This window comes from Siphateles boraxobius, unplaced genomic scaffold (assembly GCF_051911475.1).
Source record: "Siphateles boraxobius isolate OS27281-9 unplaced genomic scaffold, OSU_SipBor_1 130, whole genome shotgun sequence".
Taxonomy (NCBI): Eukaryota; Metazoa; Chordata; class Actinopteri; order Cypriniformes; family Leuciscidae; genus Siphateles; species Siphateles boraxobius.
The window spans coordinates 34,480,631-34,497,019 of record NW_027508734.1 but is presented as its reverse complement, the minus strand read 5'-3'; the positions used below and the strand labels follow the sequence as shown (position 1 = coordinate 34,497,019).

At 43.1% G+C, this 16,389-nt stretch overlaps 1 protein-coding gene across 1 annotated transcript in view; it reads left to right on the top strand.

The window, feature by feature from the left end:
• The window catches only part of cdh16 (cadherin 16, KSP-cadherin), a 52,202-nt gene that overhangs the window by 29,151 nt on the left and 6,662 nt on the right, over positions 1-16,389 (top strand). Inside the window, exons 12-14 of the mRNA XM_077229276.1 lie at positions 1,544-1,735; positions 12,613-12,854; positions 13,226-13,356. Of these exons, the coding sequence (XP_077085391.1) occupies positions 1,544-1,735; positions 12,613-12,854; positions 13,226-13,356 (565 nt within the window). The remainder of the gene's footprint in view (positions 1-1,543; positions 1,736-12,612; positions 12,855-13,225; positions 13,357-16,389) is intronic.

The window sequence follows — 16,389 nt, the reverse complement described above, 5'->3', positions numbered from 1 at the left end:
GTAGAATTTAAATGAATGATTTACAAATCATTTGATTTACAAATTATTGAGCCATTAAGAGTCAACTAGAACATTAAAGTAAATTATCATCTTATCTGTATTGGCCAGAATGTTAACATTAGTGCATCCATAATTACATTCAGTGAGCAAATGTAAGATATAATTCTGTGATGAGCATTTTTACAGAACATGTCTGATTCTGCTATTTTTGGAAGAGTTTCTTATCCTGAAGTGATGTCTATTTATGGTACATGAGCGCATTCACTTATGCAGAACAGCCCATAGCACATAGCCCTTTCTTATGTTATCATCTTTGTTCATTGATGTGGTTTAGTTGAATAATAAACAGTGAGATTATGATCGCTGACTAAAATGACTGGAAGAGGTGAGAAAAATGAGGGATGGAGAGCGGATACAGAGCAGAGCGGATGCAGGAATGAGGCAGGCAATGGTCCCTGATTTCTGGAAAACACCCTGCATGTTTACGCCTACGTGTTGTGAATAATACAGGAGATGTACGTGGGTGCAGACAGAGTGCCGGTGTAAAGATGGAGGGCAGCTCCAGTGGAGGGGTAAAAAAGCAGTGCTGGCTTGAATTCAAGAGGTATATATAGATCCTCTTTGAAATAAGCTCTGTTCTGCATTCTGGAAACAACCATAAATCTCACCTCACTGGCTGTGTGCCTTTTCATTTTTATTATGTGTCCCCCCATTTCGTTGACAATGAAGTTTAGTCACTATGATGCAGCTTCAACTTAGATGGATGATGTTTGGATAAATTGTGCTGTACTTACATTAATGAACAGCATTGTTTGCAGAAATGAACACACATATATTTTCTGCTCTCCAGATAGGCACTCTCCGGTCATGCCCACATATTCAGCTAATATTCTGGTTTCTTTTTACCTATTTTTTTCTATTTTTCTCTCTCTCTGGATGTATGTTTTTGAGAGGGTCATGCCTGTATGTCAGGAGTTAAGTAGTTCTGAAGGTCAACAACAATATAGCAAGCGGTCAAGGTTGTCTAGTTAGCATAGTGTGGTTAGCTCCATCGACAACAATAAAAATAATTATAATATTCTCAATTTTAACATTATAAAAGTCTTTACTATCTTTCTGAATTTTTTTATTCTCCATTTGATAGAGCTCTCCTCTTAACTGGAGATCATTCATAAATGGCACATTTTTGATGCATCCATTTGTTCAATATGTTTCTAATCACACACATCCTCATGGTTTATTTATTATCCATTTTATCATAATTGCATACACACTTAAAAATGGCATGATTCCATAGAAGAACCATTTTTGGGTTCCCCAAAAGCCTTTCAGTAAACAGGTCTTACAGGAAAAAAATTTTCTTAGTGTGAAGAAATTTAAATAATCTATAGAACCTTTTTCTATTATAAAGAACCTTTTGTACAATGGAAAGGTTACATGGATGTTAAAGGTTCTTCATGGAATCATCAATGCCAATAAAGAACCATTATTTTCAAGAGTGTATAGTATCTTTGAAATCTTTCATTTATTTCTTACTCTCTAGTATGGACCCTTCCACCTGGCTGAGGACTCCTCAGTGGGCACCACAGTTACTGTAGTGTCAGCATGGGACGCTGATGAATGGGGTGGAGACAGCTGGCAGGTGGACTACAGAATTGAATCTGGGAATGAGGAGGAGGTTTTCACTCTAGTGATAGACAGACAGACCAATGAAGCTGCCCTCATCCTTGATAAGGTATGATCTATACTACTGCCATTCATAGATGCGTAGATAAACATTAAACCAAGTTGCACTTGTTTTAAAGATGATCAAACTTTTTAACAGTGTTTGAAATGATCCTTTCTGGATCATGATCCTGATTAAAATCCTTTTTAAAAATGAACTTTCATTGGTCTGTTCTTTTTCACTGAATTAGAGAAAACAATGTTGAGCTATCACCCTGACATAATGTTATTTTTATTTGTTTATCCAACTTTTAATCTGGGATCTGAAATTCATGTTCCGTCAGAAAGATCTAAACACATTCAAGTGAGCCACATTCAAAATGGGACTGACATTGCATATGCTCATTGTCAAATTGTCAAAATGTATGATTGCTCATACTCTTGAGTAACTAACATTATCTCTGTGTTTACCTTCACTGAACAGTTACATTTATACTAACTGGTATTGTTATCGGTAACGTTAAGTGCATGGATGAGGTTTAAGAGTTAAGTTGTTGACCACTCAACCCCCAAGAGTTCAAACACTTTTCAAGCCACATATTTCATGAAAATATGTTGTTGTTGTTGTTGTTGTTGTTGTTGTTGTTGTTGTTGTTGTTGTTGTTGTTGTTGTTGTTTTTAATTGTGTATATACTTTTCAAAATTACTGTAAGACAAAACTTGGCACCTGTGTGAACTAGAAATACCTTTGGGCCCAGTTGGTTAAAAGTAGTCGCTCAGAAAAATGAAGTAAATTATGAGAAAATGTATAGTATAATTTGTTTCCACTTGGTTTGATCTAATGCAATTAATTTAATGCATTTTTAAGTGGGGCTTTAGGTTTTCAAATACTATTTGTGGCCGTTAAATAAAAACAAACAGTTAAGTCTTTCTTTAGCTGGCCATTCAGCCGGAGCTTAAGGCTTGATCCTCGACGTGACCTACATTCCCTTCAGGTGATGCAGTTGTTCCACTGCAAGGGTCACCACAAGCACGTGATTAGTGTCACTGATTCCCTTGATCTGGAACTCTGTCCACCCTGTCTGTGATATACAACCCGTTTGATCCATTTCTGACATATTGGTAACACTTTATATTACGACCCGCAAACAACTGCGTAAGTAAACCGAAAATACGGTGTATGTTTCTGTAATTATAGTGTACTTCCGTGTAGGTATAAGGGAACAATATGTTAAGCTTTGGGTAATAAAGGGGTAACAAGCAGATATACAACCTGCATTGTAAGTAAACCGAAATTACGGTGTACGTTTTTGTAATTATAGTGTACCTCCGTGTAGGTATAAGGGAACAATATGTTAAGTTTTGAGTAATAAAGGGGTACATTTATAATGTAATTATTTTAAAACAGGTACCTATTCTCTTAATATATTCCAGGCAAAAATTGTAAGTTTTTGTGGGTTGTAAATTAAACGTATATTACATATATATATATATATATAACTGTATGTAAGCACTTATGATAAAAATTGAATTTATTGGCTTTTCTTACTAAACTACTTAACGTTAAGCCAAAAAAATTAGTTTCTGCTAAAAATTAGTTTCTGCTCTAATTTAGAACGTACCATCTAGTACTTAGTACAATTACCTTATCACATTGTATTGCAATGACACTTAAATGTCAGGGCAAATATACTTTGTAATTAAAACGTTTTTTTGTTTTGTTTTCTTAATAAGAGTACCCTTCTCTGTAATTACTGTGCAAATAGTGTTGTTTCGTATTGTTACATAGTAAGTAGTGTTTGTTACCCGTTTCAACTGTGTATTTACAGGGTAAGTGTAACTCCTGCGGGCTGTAAATTAAAGTGGCGCTTGTTACCCCCTTGTTCTGTGTAGTTACAGGGAAAGTGCAGTAAATATACAAAGGATCCCATTTAATTTCCGACTTTTATTCTACAAAAAAAATTCAAAACACTTTATCTTTCATCTTAAAATCAATAAAACATTGTCTTTTCTACAGTATACTCAAACAACAAAGTAAAACATTATATCCCCCCTCCCCCCTTCTTTTTGAAGATTTGCTTCTCTTGCTTTTCTTCTTCTTTCTTTTCTTGCTCTTCTTTTAGGAATTTTTGCCTGGAATATAATAACAGAATAGGTACCTGTTAGTTTCAAAATAATTACATTATAAATAATTTGCTTGTATATATGGTTGTACCCCTTTATTACCCAAAACTAAACATATTGTTCCATTATACCTACACGGAGTTACACTATAATTACAGAAACGTACACCGTAATTTCGGTTTACTTACGAAGTTCTTTGCAGGTTGTATAACTGCTTGTTACCCCTTTATTACCCAAAACTTAAAATATTTTTCCCTTATAGCTATATGGAAATACACTATAATTACAGAAACGTACACCGTAATTTCGGTTTACTTACGCAGTTGTTTGCGGGTCATAATATAAAGTGTTACCGACATATTTTATTCATGGTCTAATAGCTTTTCATCAGATGGCAGGCTGGGAGGTGGTGACATTTCAACTGATATATATTTGTATGTCAAGCTAAGCCATTTGTTTTACATTGTGTTTATCTGTGTTCTCGTTCACTCTGCTTAACTCTCTCGAATGTTGTTCAGTGCCTCAGTAATTAAGTGAATTGTATTGTATTCTTAGTTAGCGCTAATTACAGAATGTCAAGTTCTCTTAAGAGAGGTTCTCTCGTATTGCGTAAGTTTAGCTTACGCTACGGGAACTCTTACGGGACGCTTAACTCTCTCGAATGTTGTTCAGTGCCTCAGTAATTAAGTAAATTGTATTGTATTCTTAGTTATCGCTAATTACAGAATGTCAAGTTCTCTTAAGAGAGGTTCTCTCGTATTGCGTAAGTTTAGCTTACGCTACGGGAAAGTTTCATCTTCTCGAGATATTGAAGCCAAAAAAGTATCCTTAATTTTGTATTCATTGTCAACACAGTGCAGCAGCTAGCAGACCTAGAGCAGGCCATCTTGCGTGCTCATTGGCTGCCCTGCGGGCAACTGCTGCAGACTACCACGCCCAATGAAGGGCGCCCGCGGCTTCATAGTGTCACAGCCTGCCGGAATGGGCGTAGCTTAGCGTATAAAAGTAGGGGCTGTAGGCTGACTTCCCTGGTTTTTCGTCTCTTCAGCGAGCTCTTCGCATCGCTGGATCTGAGAGAAGCCACTGCCGCCTTCGAACAGCGAACAGCCAGCTGAGGAAGCCGGCCGTCTTCGCCACCTTCAGCCATCCGTGCGAGCTACGCTATCCGGCGACGTATCCTTTACCTTGCTAACCTATTCTAAAAGAGCAGCGAGTGTCTTTTTAAAGATGCCTCGCGCTTCCTGCGGCTCGTGTAGAGTCCCGCTCACCGCCGGAGACCGCCACTTGATCTGCGCTCTTTGCCTGGGCCTGGAACATTCAGAGCTCACCCTCGCGTCCGGGGGCTGCAAGCTCTGTGAAGCGCTTCCGCTGTCGACCCAGCGGGCTCGACTCGAAGGCTTCAACACCGCAACAGTCACTCCGCCCTCTGTGGGACCGAAGAAGAAGGAAGAAGCACCGTTCCCTGAGACAGCCGGAACCTGTGGCCACAGCGACGCGCTCGCCGGAGAACCTCCCTCGAGCCTCGCTTTCGCCTTCCCCGCCCCTCCTCACCGACGTGCAGCTCCCGCTCACGAGCCTCACTGCCGTCGCATCTGAGGATGAGGCCGAGGGACATGCCACAAGAGACTGCTGCTCCATCCTGGCATCAGACAGCGAGGAATGGTCGCTTCACTCCGCCTCCTCGTCGATCCAGGAATCCACCGTACCCGCGCTGGAGCTGATGCAGAACCTGTTGACCGTCTCGGGCTCGAGTGGTCGCTGCCGAAGGAACCCGCGCCGAACAGGCTCGACGGCTGTTTCCTTCAAAGTCGCCGCCGTGTAGCTTCAGCAAGCAGGCCCGCTCCATTCCTGCCGGAACTTCACTCGGAGCTGACGAAGTCATGGAATGCACCATTCTCCTCGAGACTTCAGTCCCAGGCCTCCGAGTCGCTCTCCCAAGTGGACGGCGCCACCGAGAAAGGGTACACGGCTATTCCCCCTGTGGAAGAGGCGGTCGCAGCACACCTTTGCCCGCCCTCCGCGAGATGGCGGTCACGGTCAGCCCTCCCGTCAAAAGCCTGCAGAGCCACTTCCGCCTTGGTCGGCCGCGCATATGCCGCCTCCGGCCAGGCCGCGTCTGCTCTCCACTCCATGGCTGTGCTACAGATCCTGCAAGCCGACCTCCTCCGTGAATGGGATGAGAAGGGCCGGGATCCAGCTGCGGTTACAGACCTGAGAAGTGCGACGGATCTCTCTCTCCGCGCCACTAAAACCGCAGCTCAAGCCATTGGACGAGCCATGGCCGCGTTGACTGTAACAGAGAGGCACCTCTGGTTGACGCTCGTGGATATGAGGGAAACTGAGCGAGCCACCTTCCTGAACGTACCGCTCTCCCCCACTGGTCTCTTCGGCCCAGCTGTGAACGGGATCGTTGACTGTTTTTCTGAGGAACAGAAGACCACGCAGGCCATGAACCTCTTCCTGCCGCGACGCTCGAGCTCCGCTACAGGCCGCTCTCGCGAGAGACAAAGCCAGCCTCCTGTGCGAGCCAGCGTCCAGCACAGCCTCAGCCTTCGAAGCGACGTCAGGGCGGCCGCCCTAGGGCGCGCTCAGACAGCCGTCACAGACCGCCGCCCCCCAGAGGGCCTCGGCAGAAGATCACGCTGAAGTCTGAGCACGCGAAGCCCTCCTAACAAAGAGATAGAAAAGACGCGCGTGTCCAACTGCGGCCGGACCGCCGTCAAAGTTTATTTCCCTGTCAGACCCTTCAAACAGGCTACTGCAGTGGTTCATTTAGCAGCCAACGAGCCGGTTTGTTCACCCTCTCGCCTGCACACAAATGCCGTTTTCACGGCGACCCAGAGAAATCTCAAAAAGAGTATTATGTCTGGTCCGGCTCACGCCGTCAGTGTTTTAAGTGTAGTGAAAGGGCCCAAGCACTTCGAATCTCATGTCACTCACAGAGCACACTCTCATAAAGCGCAGAAAAGCCGCTCGAGTGTTGAATGTAAGAAATGTGTCCACAGGTCTGTGCCCACTATCTGCCCACTCTGTTAAACGATCAAAAAAGCAGGTTATGAATGTAAGTCTCTTGCCTGCCAGAGAGCGTTCATGCTTGCTAACACAAACCTCCCCCTGGGCTCCGCCCGCGCGTTTAAGTGTTATCACAAAACGCAGGGCATTAATAAGACGCTCCCCATCCATTATGATCGGGGTGTCAAATACACTTGTAAGTCTCGTGCCTGCGCACACGCGCTCACACTTACAGGAAGCTTTTCCGCCCGGAGCGCTGCTTGCGCGTCAAAAAGGGAAAAAAGAATGTTCCCCATCCCTTATGATTGGGACATCTCACATAAATCAGCCGGTTTCGGCTTTCAGCGAGCAGCCATTGCCCAGAACCGAGAGCGTAAATGCTTACGACCAGGAAAATCCTCGCGCACGTTCACCCGAGGAACTGGTTTATTTCTCTAGATCTGAAGGATGCCTAATTTCAGATTCAGATAATACCCCGTCACAGGCAATTTTTGAGTTTCGCCTTCGACGGTCAGGTATATCAATACACCGTCCTGCCGTTCGGCCTGTCCCTAGCACCCCGTACATTTACGAAGTGCATGGACGCGGCGCTCGCCCCCCTGAGAAGTCAGGGGCTGCGAATAATGAACTATCTGGACGATTGCCTGATATTGGCACAGTCAGAGACAGAACTGCTATCTCACAGAACAGTGCTTCTCAGTCACCTGGAAAGCTTGGGTCTCACGGTCAACTGGACCAAGAGCTCATTACTGCCCAGCCAGTCAATTTCCTTTTTAGGAATAGAACTGGACTCGGTGACCATGACGGCTCGTTTATCGACACAGCGCGCGCCGTGTTCGCCACCAAGCCGCATCTTTCCAGAAGGGCAGCTTTCTCCCTTTGAAAACATTTCAAAGGATGTTGGGCTGTATGGCATCAGCTGCAGCGTTGCTTCAGCTGGCCCTACTGCGCATGCGCCCGCTCCAACGCTGGTTGAATGCTCGCGCGTCCCTCCGAGCCTGGGTTTCTGGCGGCCAGAAAATCAGAGTGACTCAGACCTGCATAGCGGCTCTGCAGCCCTGGTTAGTAGTCGACTGGTACCAGCAGGGAGTTATGATGGGAACCATCTCTTATCGGAAAGTCATTTCGACAGACGCGTCCAACTCGGTTGGGGCGCGCTGTTCGAGGGCAGACCGGTCTTCGGCCAGTGGTCAGACTAAGAGAAGTGTTTTCACATAAACTGTCTGGAAATGCTAGCGGTCGAGAACGCGCTGAATCACTTCCTCCCGTTCATACAGGACCAACATGTTCTTGACCGCTTGGACAACATGTCTGTGGTATCCTATGTAAACCGTCAGGGCGGTGCCAGATCCAGAAATCTCTGCAATCTGACGGAACGCCTCCTTATTTGGTCTCAGATGCACCTGCGTTCGCTGAGGGCGGCGCATGTGCCTGGCCATTTGAACGACGGCCCAGACAAACTGTTCAGGGACAATGTTCCCCTAGGGGAATGGTCCCTGCACCCCCAAATGGTCCAGAAGCTGTGGCGCCTATTCGGCAGAGTGGAAGTCGACCTATTTGCGTCAAAAGACAACGCTCAATGCCCGACGTTCTTCTCGAAGGATGAGGACGCGCTGGCCCAGGTTTGGACCAGACTCCCGCTATATGCTTTCCCTCCGGTCTCTCTGTTACCACAGGTGATCAAGATAATCAGGGAAACGCGCCACTCGGTGCTCCTCATAGCCCCGCGTTGGGAGAATCAGATTTGGTTCCCAGAACTAGCACGGCTGTCACTTACAGCTCCGTGGCCGATTCCGGTGAGGGCAGATCTCCTCTCTCAGGCTCGTGGCGCGATCTGGCATCCCCATCCAGAGCACTGGTCTCTGCACGCATCGTTGATCAACGGGTACTCGTTGCCCTGCCAGAAGGAGTGATAAACACGATCACGCAGTCTAAAGCTCCTTCCACGAGAAGGCTCTACGCGTCTAAATGGTCAGTGTTCTCCGGATGGTGCACCGACAGAGGTCTGGACCCACGGACATGCGGGGTGGCGCATCTGCTCACCTTCCTACAAGAGCTGTTGGATAAGGGCAGGTCCCCATCCACGCTCAAAGTATAGCGTTCGCAGAATCGACGCACGGCCAGTCACTGGGAAGACATGAGTTGGTCATCCGCTTCCTTAGAGGAGCTAGAAGGATGAACCCGCCGCGCCCCCCCGTCGGTTCCTATGTGGGACCTTTCATTGGTCCTCGAGGCCCTGAAAGCCTTTCCATTTGAACCACTAGACTCCGTGGGGTTGAAATATCTATCACTGAAAACCATCTTTCTGACTGCACTGTCGTCAGTAAAACGTGTGGGGGACCTGCATGCGCTGTCTGTCAGCGGGTCGTGTCTTGAGTTCGGGCCGAATGACTCTAAAGTCATCCTCAGACCTAGACATGGCTATGTTCCTAAAGTGATGGGCACTCCATTCAGAGCGCAAGTTATTTCGCTGTCAGCTCTGCCAGAATCTGACAGCGAAAGTGAGGTGAATCTCCTCTGCCCTGTCAGGGCGCTGAGATTTTACATTACGCGCTCCGCCTCCTTCAGGCGTTCAGAACAGCTTTTTGTTTCGTTTGGTGGGCGCACAGAGGGTCTCGCCTCCTCGAAACAGAGCCTGTCCAGATGGATAGTGGACGCTATAGCAGCTGCTTACGCGTCAAAAGGTCTGCAATGCCCTCTGGGCATCAGGGCTCATTCCACGAGAGGCGTGGCCTCGTCGTGGGCGTGGTCCAGTGGGATTTCTATCCATGACATATGTGTAGCGGCGGGCTGGAGCTCTCCGTCTACCTTTGTCCGTCTACCTTTTTATAACCAGGAAGTTCCTTCCTTGCAGGCTAAACTTTTGTCAGTTTGAAAGAGAGGTGTATTCTGCCCAGATCTTCCTGCTCAGATCACTCTCACGTGACTCAGCTCTCCTGGTTGAGCTGCACTAGTAGGGTATGTGCCATGTGCCTATACAGACCGGCGCGCTGCTCTGTATTCCCTATGTGTGCTTATGTACAATTGATGGCCCGTGTGGCTGGCCACCTTATTTTTTCCACTTATGGGGTTCCCCTGAAAGTTAGGGGTCTCATAGTGGATGCTTGGCGCGCACGGCGTTGACGAAGTGTTCCCGTAGCGTAAGCTAAACTTACGCAATACGAGAGAACCTCTCGTAAGAGAACGATACTCGGTTACTAAACGTAACCTCAGTTCTCTCTAGAGAGGGAAGGAGTATTGCGTAACCGGCCGTGCTCGCGCCACGAGCGACTTCGCTTCAGTCGACGAAAAACCAGGGAAGTCAGCCTACAGCCCCTACTTTTATACGCTAAGCCACGCCCATTCCCGCAGGCTGTGACGCTATGAAGGCGGGGACGCCCTTCATTGGGAGTGACGTCACACCGGGCTCACTGGTAGGCTGCAGCAGTTGCCCGCAGGGCAGCCAATGAGCACGCGAGATGGCCTGCTCTAGGTCTGCTAGCTGCTGCACTGCGTTGACAATGAATACAAAATTAAGGATATTTTTTTTGGCTTCAATATCTCGAGAAGATGAATCTTTCCCGTAGCTTAAGCAAAACTTACGCAATACTCGTTCCCTCTCTAGAGAGTTTACGTTTAGTAACCGAGTATCGTTTTCAGCATGTACAGTCAAAGTCAACGCTGGAGACCACAAATAGTAGAAAGACTGTTTTTAAGTAAACAACAATAACAAATGTAATTTGCTGTTGCCTCGAAGCATGTTACAGCAGTGTTTTTACAGTTTTCAGGAGCTATTAACAATGTTTTTGTGTTCTATTTTATACAGGGATTGCCTTAGGATTTGAGAACAGCTAATTTCTTGTCCATGATGGCGTGTGCTGAACTCTCACATCTCACACATATTCTGAGTGCTGCAAAAGGACAATTTATTATTGCATGGGAAGGGCACAAAGCTTTATGTAACAATTTTAGAAATTCATTATTGTAAATTCAAATGATTGAGTGACTCAAACTGCATTAGAAAAAAAGATAAATGTATTATTACAATTAGTCATTTAGCAGACACTTTTATCCAAAGTGACTTACATATGAGGAATGTCACAAGCAATGCGTCATATAAGCACCAACAACACTCACAGTACCACAACGCAAAGTTTCAGATAAATTAGAAGCATACAAAATGTTGTGAAAATACACAACAATAAGTTGAGTTGTCCCCTGAAGATTGTGTTGAGTAGCTTGAGTGGAGGTTAGAAAATTCATTCCACCACACAAGAACAGAGAGAACAAGACTTCTGGAAAGTGGTTTTGTATTTATTTCATAACTTTTTGTAACTTTCTTTGTTTTGCAAAGACTTTAAGAAGACAGTATGGGTCTGATTTTCCTGATTTCATAAAGCATGAACCTGCAAGTCTCTGTCTTTTTTCATCAAACACTGCCATCTAGTTCCTGGCTGCGTTTGATTTGTAAATCCTAGTTGTACACTGGTCAACTGACAAATGTAATATAGGCAAAGAATGACAGAACAGCAGGGTCTGGTCAGAATGCTGTCTGCTCTTAAAAATACAAGTGGATAAAGTGACTTAATGAATTAAATTAAGTGAAATTTGGATGTAATATTACTAGTGGAAAAAAACAGCAATGCTGTTCATTTCCCGTCAGTAGCATTAGTCTTTTGCTCGTTGTCTCTGTCTTTCTCTCTCATTTTCTACTTTCTGGAAACATACACACAGATTTAACATTTGCATCATCACTAACATCATCAGTTATTCTCAGTAATAGAAAGGATGATTTTTGTTGTTGATTTTTCAACAAACACACACTAGAGGTGCAAGTGTTGAAATTAAGTTAAATGAGAAATGAAAGTGAAAATAACAAAATTACCAGTAGGGATAAAAAAAAGTGCTTTGAAATCAATAATGACATTTTTGTCAGGACCACTATCGTCAAATACGATTGACAATTAGCATACAGTTTGGATTGGCGGTATGGTTCCGTTCTGGGCGAGAACTCCATGCGCATCCATGCAGCCTAGCATGGATAATAGCAGGGAGAGCATCAATAACCCCCCTTAGGGTAAACAGAACAGAACCAACATGAATGTATCCAGGTATCATTAATTCAAGATTTTAAAGTACAATATGATTCGAGAATTTATTCTGATTCTAGGGGAAATCCAAATCCTGACTGGGTGAGAGGAGGAGCTAGGGATGGAGGAGGGTAATTAGCTCCTATGAAACGTGATAGGTCCTTATAATACTGAAGGAGCTTATATGATTGCTGTGATAGGCGTCGTATTCCTATAGGTAGACATGGATCAGCTGAGAGTCAGCTGATGCGAGCTTGACTAACGTGACCTGCCAGAACTGATGCTACGCTTGATGTCATTACCGCCCACTTCTAAATCATTTTTTTTTTTAACTCTGTTACCTTTTGTATCACAGCTATGTTTTCCTGGAAGACAGCCCAGTGTATAGCATACAGTCAGAGTGACGACAGCAGGTTGACGTCCAGAGGAAGTCTGACCTTCAGTCTGATGAATGACATCACAGCATACAATGGGTCACTCAGAACCTGATTTGAACACATTTGTCCTTCAGAAATTTAGTTTGAAATGTGTGACACTTTTTGATTTTGTTATTTTGTCCTGGACTACATTGGGCTGGTACAGATTAAGAGAGCTACTTGTGAAAATCAGAGCACTGCTTTTTGTTCTTTTTTTTATAAACACATTGTGGCATTGTTTTCTCATGAAACCATCCTCCAAACATGGAAAAATAAATAAATATGTGATATACAGTACTGACAGTTCATTGGTCACTTGCATGTAGGTGCTGGACTTTGAGCGGGAGAATGAGTACATAATGGTACTGAGCGCTCAGAACCCAGTTGCTCTGGTGCGAGGCAGATACGGACCAGCATCCACAGCTACTGTCACCATTTTCATCGATGACATCAACGAAGGTCCCGTTTTGTCTCAAAGCCACTATGAAGTCACTGTCAGAGAAGGGGAGGAGCCAGGACGTGTTATTGCCACAATCAGAGGTTATGACCCAGACTCTCATCCAATCAGGTAAAATGATATTTCACTAATTTAAATAAGTAGTAAATACAAACATCAGTCACAAAGCAAATGGTTTCTATACATCGATTCATGCCTTGAAACAATTTCCATCTGTCGCATTCATTAGCAATCTAAAGAGAGCCTCGGACCACTCATAACTTATAATAAACTGTGTTAAAATATTCACAGTAAAATTGTGATTGTATTTGGAAATATGTTGGGTTAAAAGTATGTGCATGTGAACTGAATGCACATCAGGGAACACTATAAATGTTGAAATGCTTTGATAAGCACACCTAACAAATTGAAATAGATTGCTGATATTCTTATTTGCATTTATTTTTTATTTTTTTATTCAGTATTTGACTGTTCTTTTGCAGGTATTCACTGAGAGGAGACACTAAGAAATATTTCTCCATTGGGAAGTACTCAGGAGAGCTCAAGACAGTCCAGGCTTTAGACAGAGAGGAGAACAGCACCTACACCATGGAGGTGGTGGCTGAAGATGGGCGTAAGAAATATTTTTCTCCCTCCTAATGCTGTACATTCACTGTGTATTTGTTTGAATAAACATGTCCATCAAACTGAAGTTATTGTACAGAGCAAGTGCAAGAAAAAGAGGCTATCAAATGCAAGACATCTGGGAAAATCAACCTCCCTCTGCTTTCTCTTTTTCAAAATCATCATTGCTGCTGAGACACTTGACATTTCAAAATGCTGTGACAGGCTCTATTCAGTATCAAATCTCAATGAAAATTCTTGGCCACATCCAGACGCCATGAGTGAAATCTCAGACATTGTAACTAGCGGTGAATGAGTCACCAGCCAAAATGTTGCAACATGTGTGTGTGGAACAGAATTCCACATTGTTCCTACGCACCTGAACGGAGGATGCAGATAAAAGCCCTGAGGTGTGAAGGTCACACAGTTCACCCTCCAATTACCTTCTTTCTCCCCATCAATGCTCTCAGAAGTGAAATCAGTCCAGTCCAGAATGCTCAGGTACAAATGTTTACGGGGGAGAAAGAAAGGAGAGAAATTACACTCCCGGTCCTGTGTGGTCTTAAGTGGTGAACCAGGGTCGAAAATGAGAGGAAGGGCATAAGAGGAATTAAGAAACATTAGATGAATTGTTGTCAAATATCAAATGTTTACAAATTTTTTACAAAAATACTATTTTAAGTTAACTTCAACCTATTCCAAAGTTAAGATGCCAAAAATAAAGTTAAATATAATAATGTCTCTGTGATAATAGGCGCCATAACAAAGTAAGTAAATGTGTGACTATATGCACGTTATTGTAGGCTAGGCTTTAAATGCAAACACTCTATTTAAAAGGTGTGTCTGAAATGAGTTGCATTAGTGAATGAATGAATGAATGAATGAATGAGGCATTTATATAGCGCTTTCATATGTACTACTGTACACCCAAAGCGCTTTACTTCAATATCAGGGGATCTCACCTCAACCACTACCTGTGTGCAGTCTCCACTTGGATGATGCGACGGCAGCCACAGAACAACGGCACCAGTGCACTCACCACACACCAGCTATAGGTGGAGAGGAGAGTGAGAGCATATTCAGTGGATGGGGATTATTAGGAGGCCATGATTGGCAAGGGCCAATGGGTGGAATGTGGCCAGGACACTGGGATTACACCCCTAATCTTTACGAGAAGTGCCATGGGATTTTTAATGACCACAGAGAGTGCATTTGCTGGAGTGTATGGTTGAGGATGATTTGAGCTATTTAGCTCTTTTTTTAGCTATTTACTTTTTCAGGGCTTTCTTTGAAAGATGGCCAGGGAAATATAGTGACTGTCCATCTTATCAAGATGGTCACGTATTATCAATACCTATGATGTTGAAATAAATAAATAAATAAATATTTCAGGTCCAGGTGGAAGAGAAAATATGGAAAAAATACATATACAGTATGTTTGCTCTCCCACCTGCACATTCACTGTGAGAATGATCTTTATTTAATTTACTTGCATTTTTTATTATATATTTGTTTATTGTTTGGGTCTTTCTAATGAGAGTTATGATTTTCCAAGACCTTTTGCAAGTAGATGTCAACTTATTCTACTAACCCTAACCTAACAGTCTACTAATACTCTGATGAGAGTTAGTTGACATGTTGTTGCAAATTAATCAAGCATTAATCTAGCGTCAGTTCTTGCAAGTCACTTTAGTTAAGTTCACATCAGCTGACTCTCAGCTGATCCACGTCTTCTTTTTCTTTTTCTTTGGTGGTTTTTGTTATTGGTTTATTTGGGGGATTTTTTTCTCCCTCTTGCATGCAGGTTGTATGTAGGCTACGTTTTCTATGTAGGCTAATGTGATTCAGGCAGTAAGAGCTGTTCTTTGCTAGATACAATATAATATTATAAAGCTAGAAATTCCTTTTCAAATCAGTTTTTATTGATTTATAATAATATCTCTCTCAGAAAACAATGTAAGACTTGTGCCATTGAGCTTTGTAGCATTAATCTCGATCTGTAAAGCCTTTAATGTATCTCCTGACCAATAGCATCAGTTTAATGCCTGCTTTAAAACATCTGTTTTAACCCTTAATCACATACCTCGGGCCTTTAGTAACCCGGGACGTAATTCACTACCCTCCTCCTCATTAATATGTTTTATTTAGATATCAACCTTCTTAGTTTTCCTCAATAAATTAATTATAAACAATATAACAAGAAAAGAATATATAAACTTATAAAAGAATGCCTGGTTTCCCATTCATTTTTTGTAAAAATTGTATAGGGTCACTAACGACCCGAGGTGTGTAACAGTGTAAGTATATATATATATATATATATGTTTTCTGCACAACACTAATTTAATATTTGATATCTGAATAAGTGCAATTCACCTTTATTGCACAAAGTGGCAATGACTGATACACAATGATGAAGTGACGTTTCACTCACAGTTACCACAGGCAGAAAACAAAAGAATAGGAAGAATCATCAGTAAAACCTGAAATGGCTCAGTGATTTACTGCAGAGCAAGCACTGAACGCAATCAAATATAGTGTCACTGTCACTTGATGGTGGATCTGGTGAAGAAGTTGTCAGTGATCAAAATATTGATTTTGAATATGTTGAAAATTATAGTTTTGAGAGTATGTGTGACATCGTGAACATGAGCCAGATGCTGAATGTACTGGGAAATGATCTCTGATGAGGACAGTGATGATGGTATAAAACATCTGCTCAAACTGAACCTTTCCAAGATCCAAAAAGCAACAAAATATGTTTTATTTTATTATTCTGTAATTGTTACTCTAATATCAGGAAGGTTTTATATTATCCCGACAGGTTGGGATCCATCACTGTTGGATATAGTTATGGGTCTCTAAAGACCAGAATATGTAATAATGGTTGGCGAAACATTTATGCATTTAAGGGTGTAATGCAGTGAAGAGAGCAAAGAAGCAGTAAAGCCACTGAACACTGGCTGGAGTTGTGTCTCTTTTTATACATAGTAGGTTAATAATGCATGGCTTGATCTACTGTATAATAAAGATTTTGTGGTGT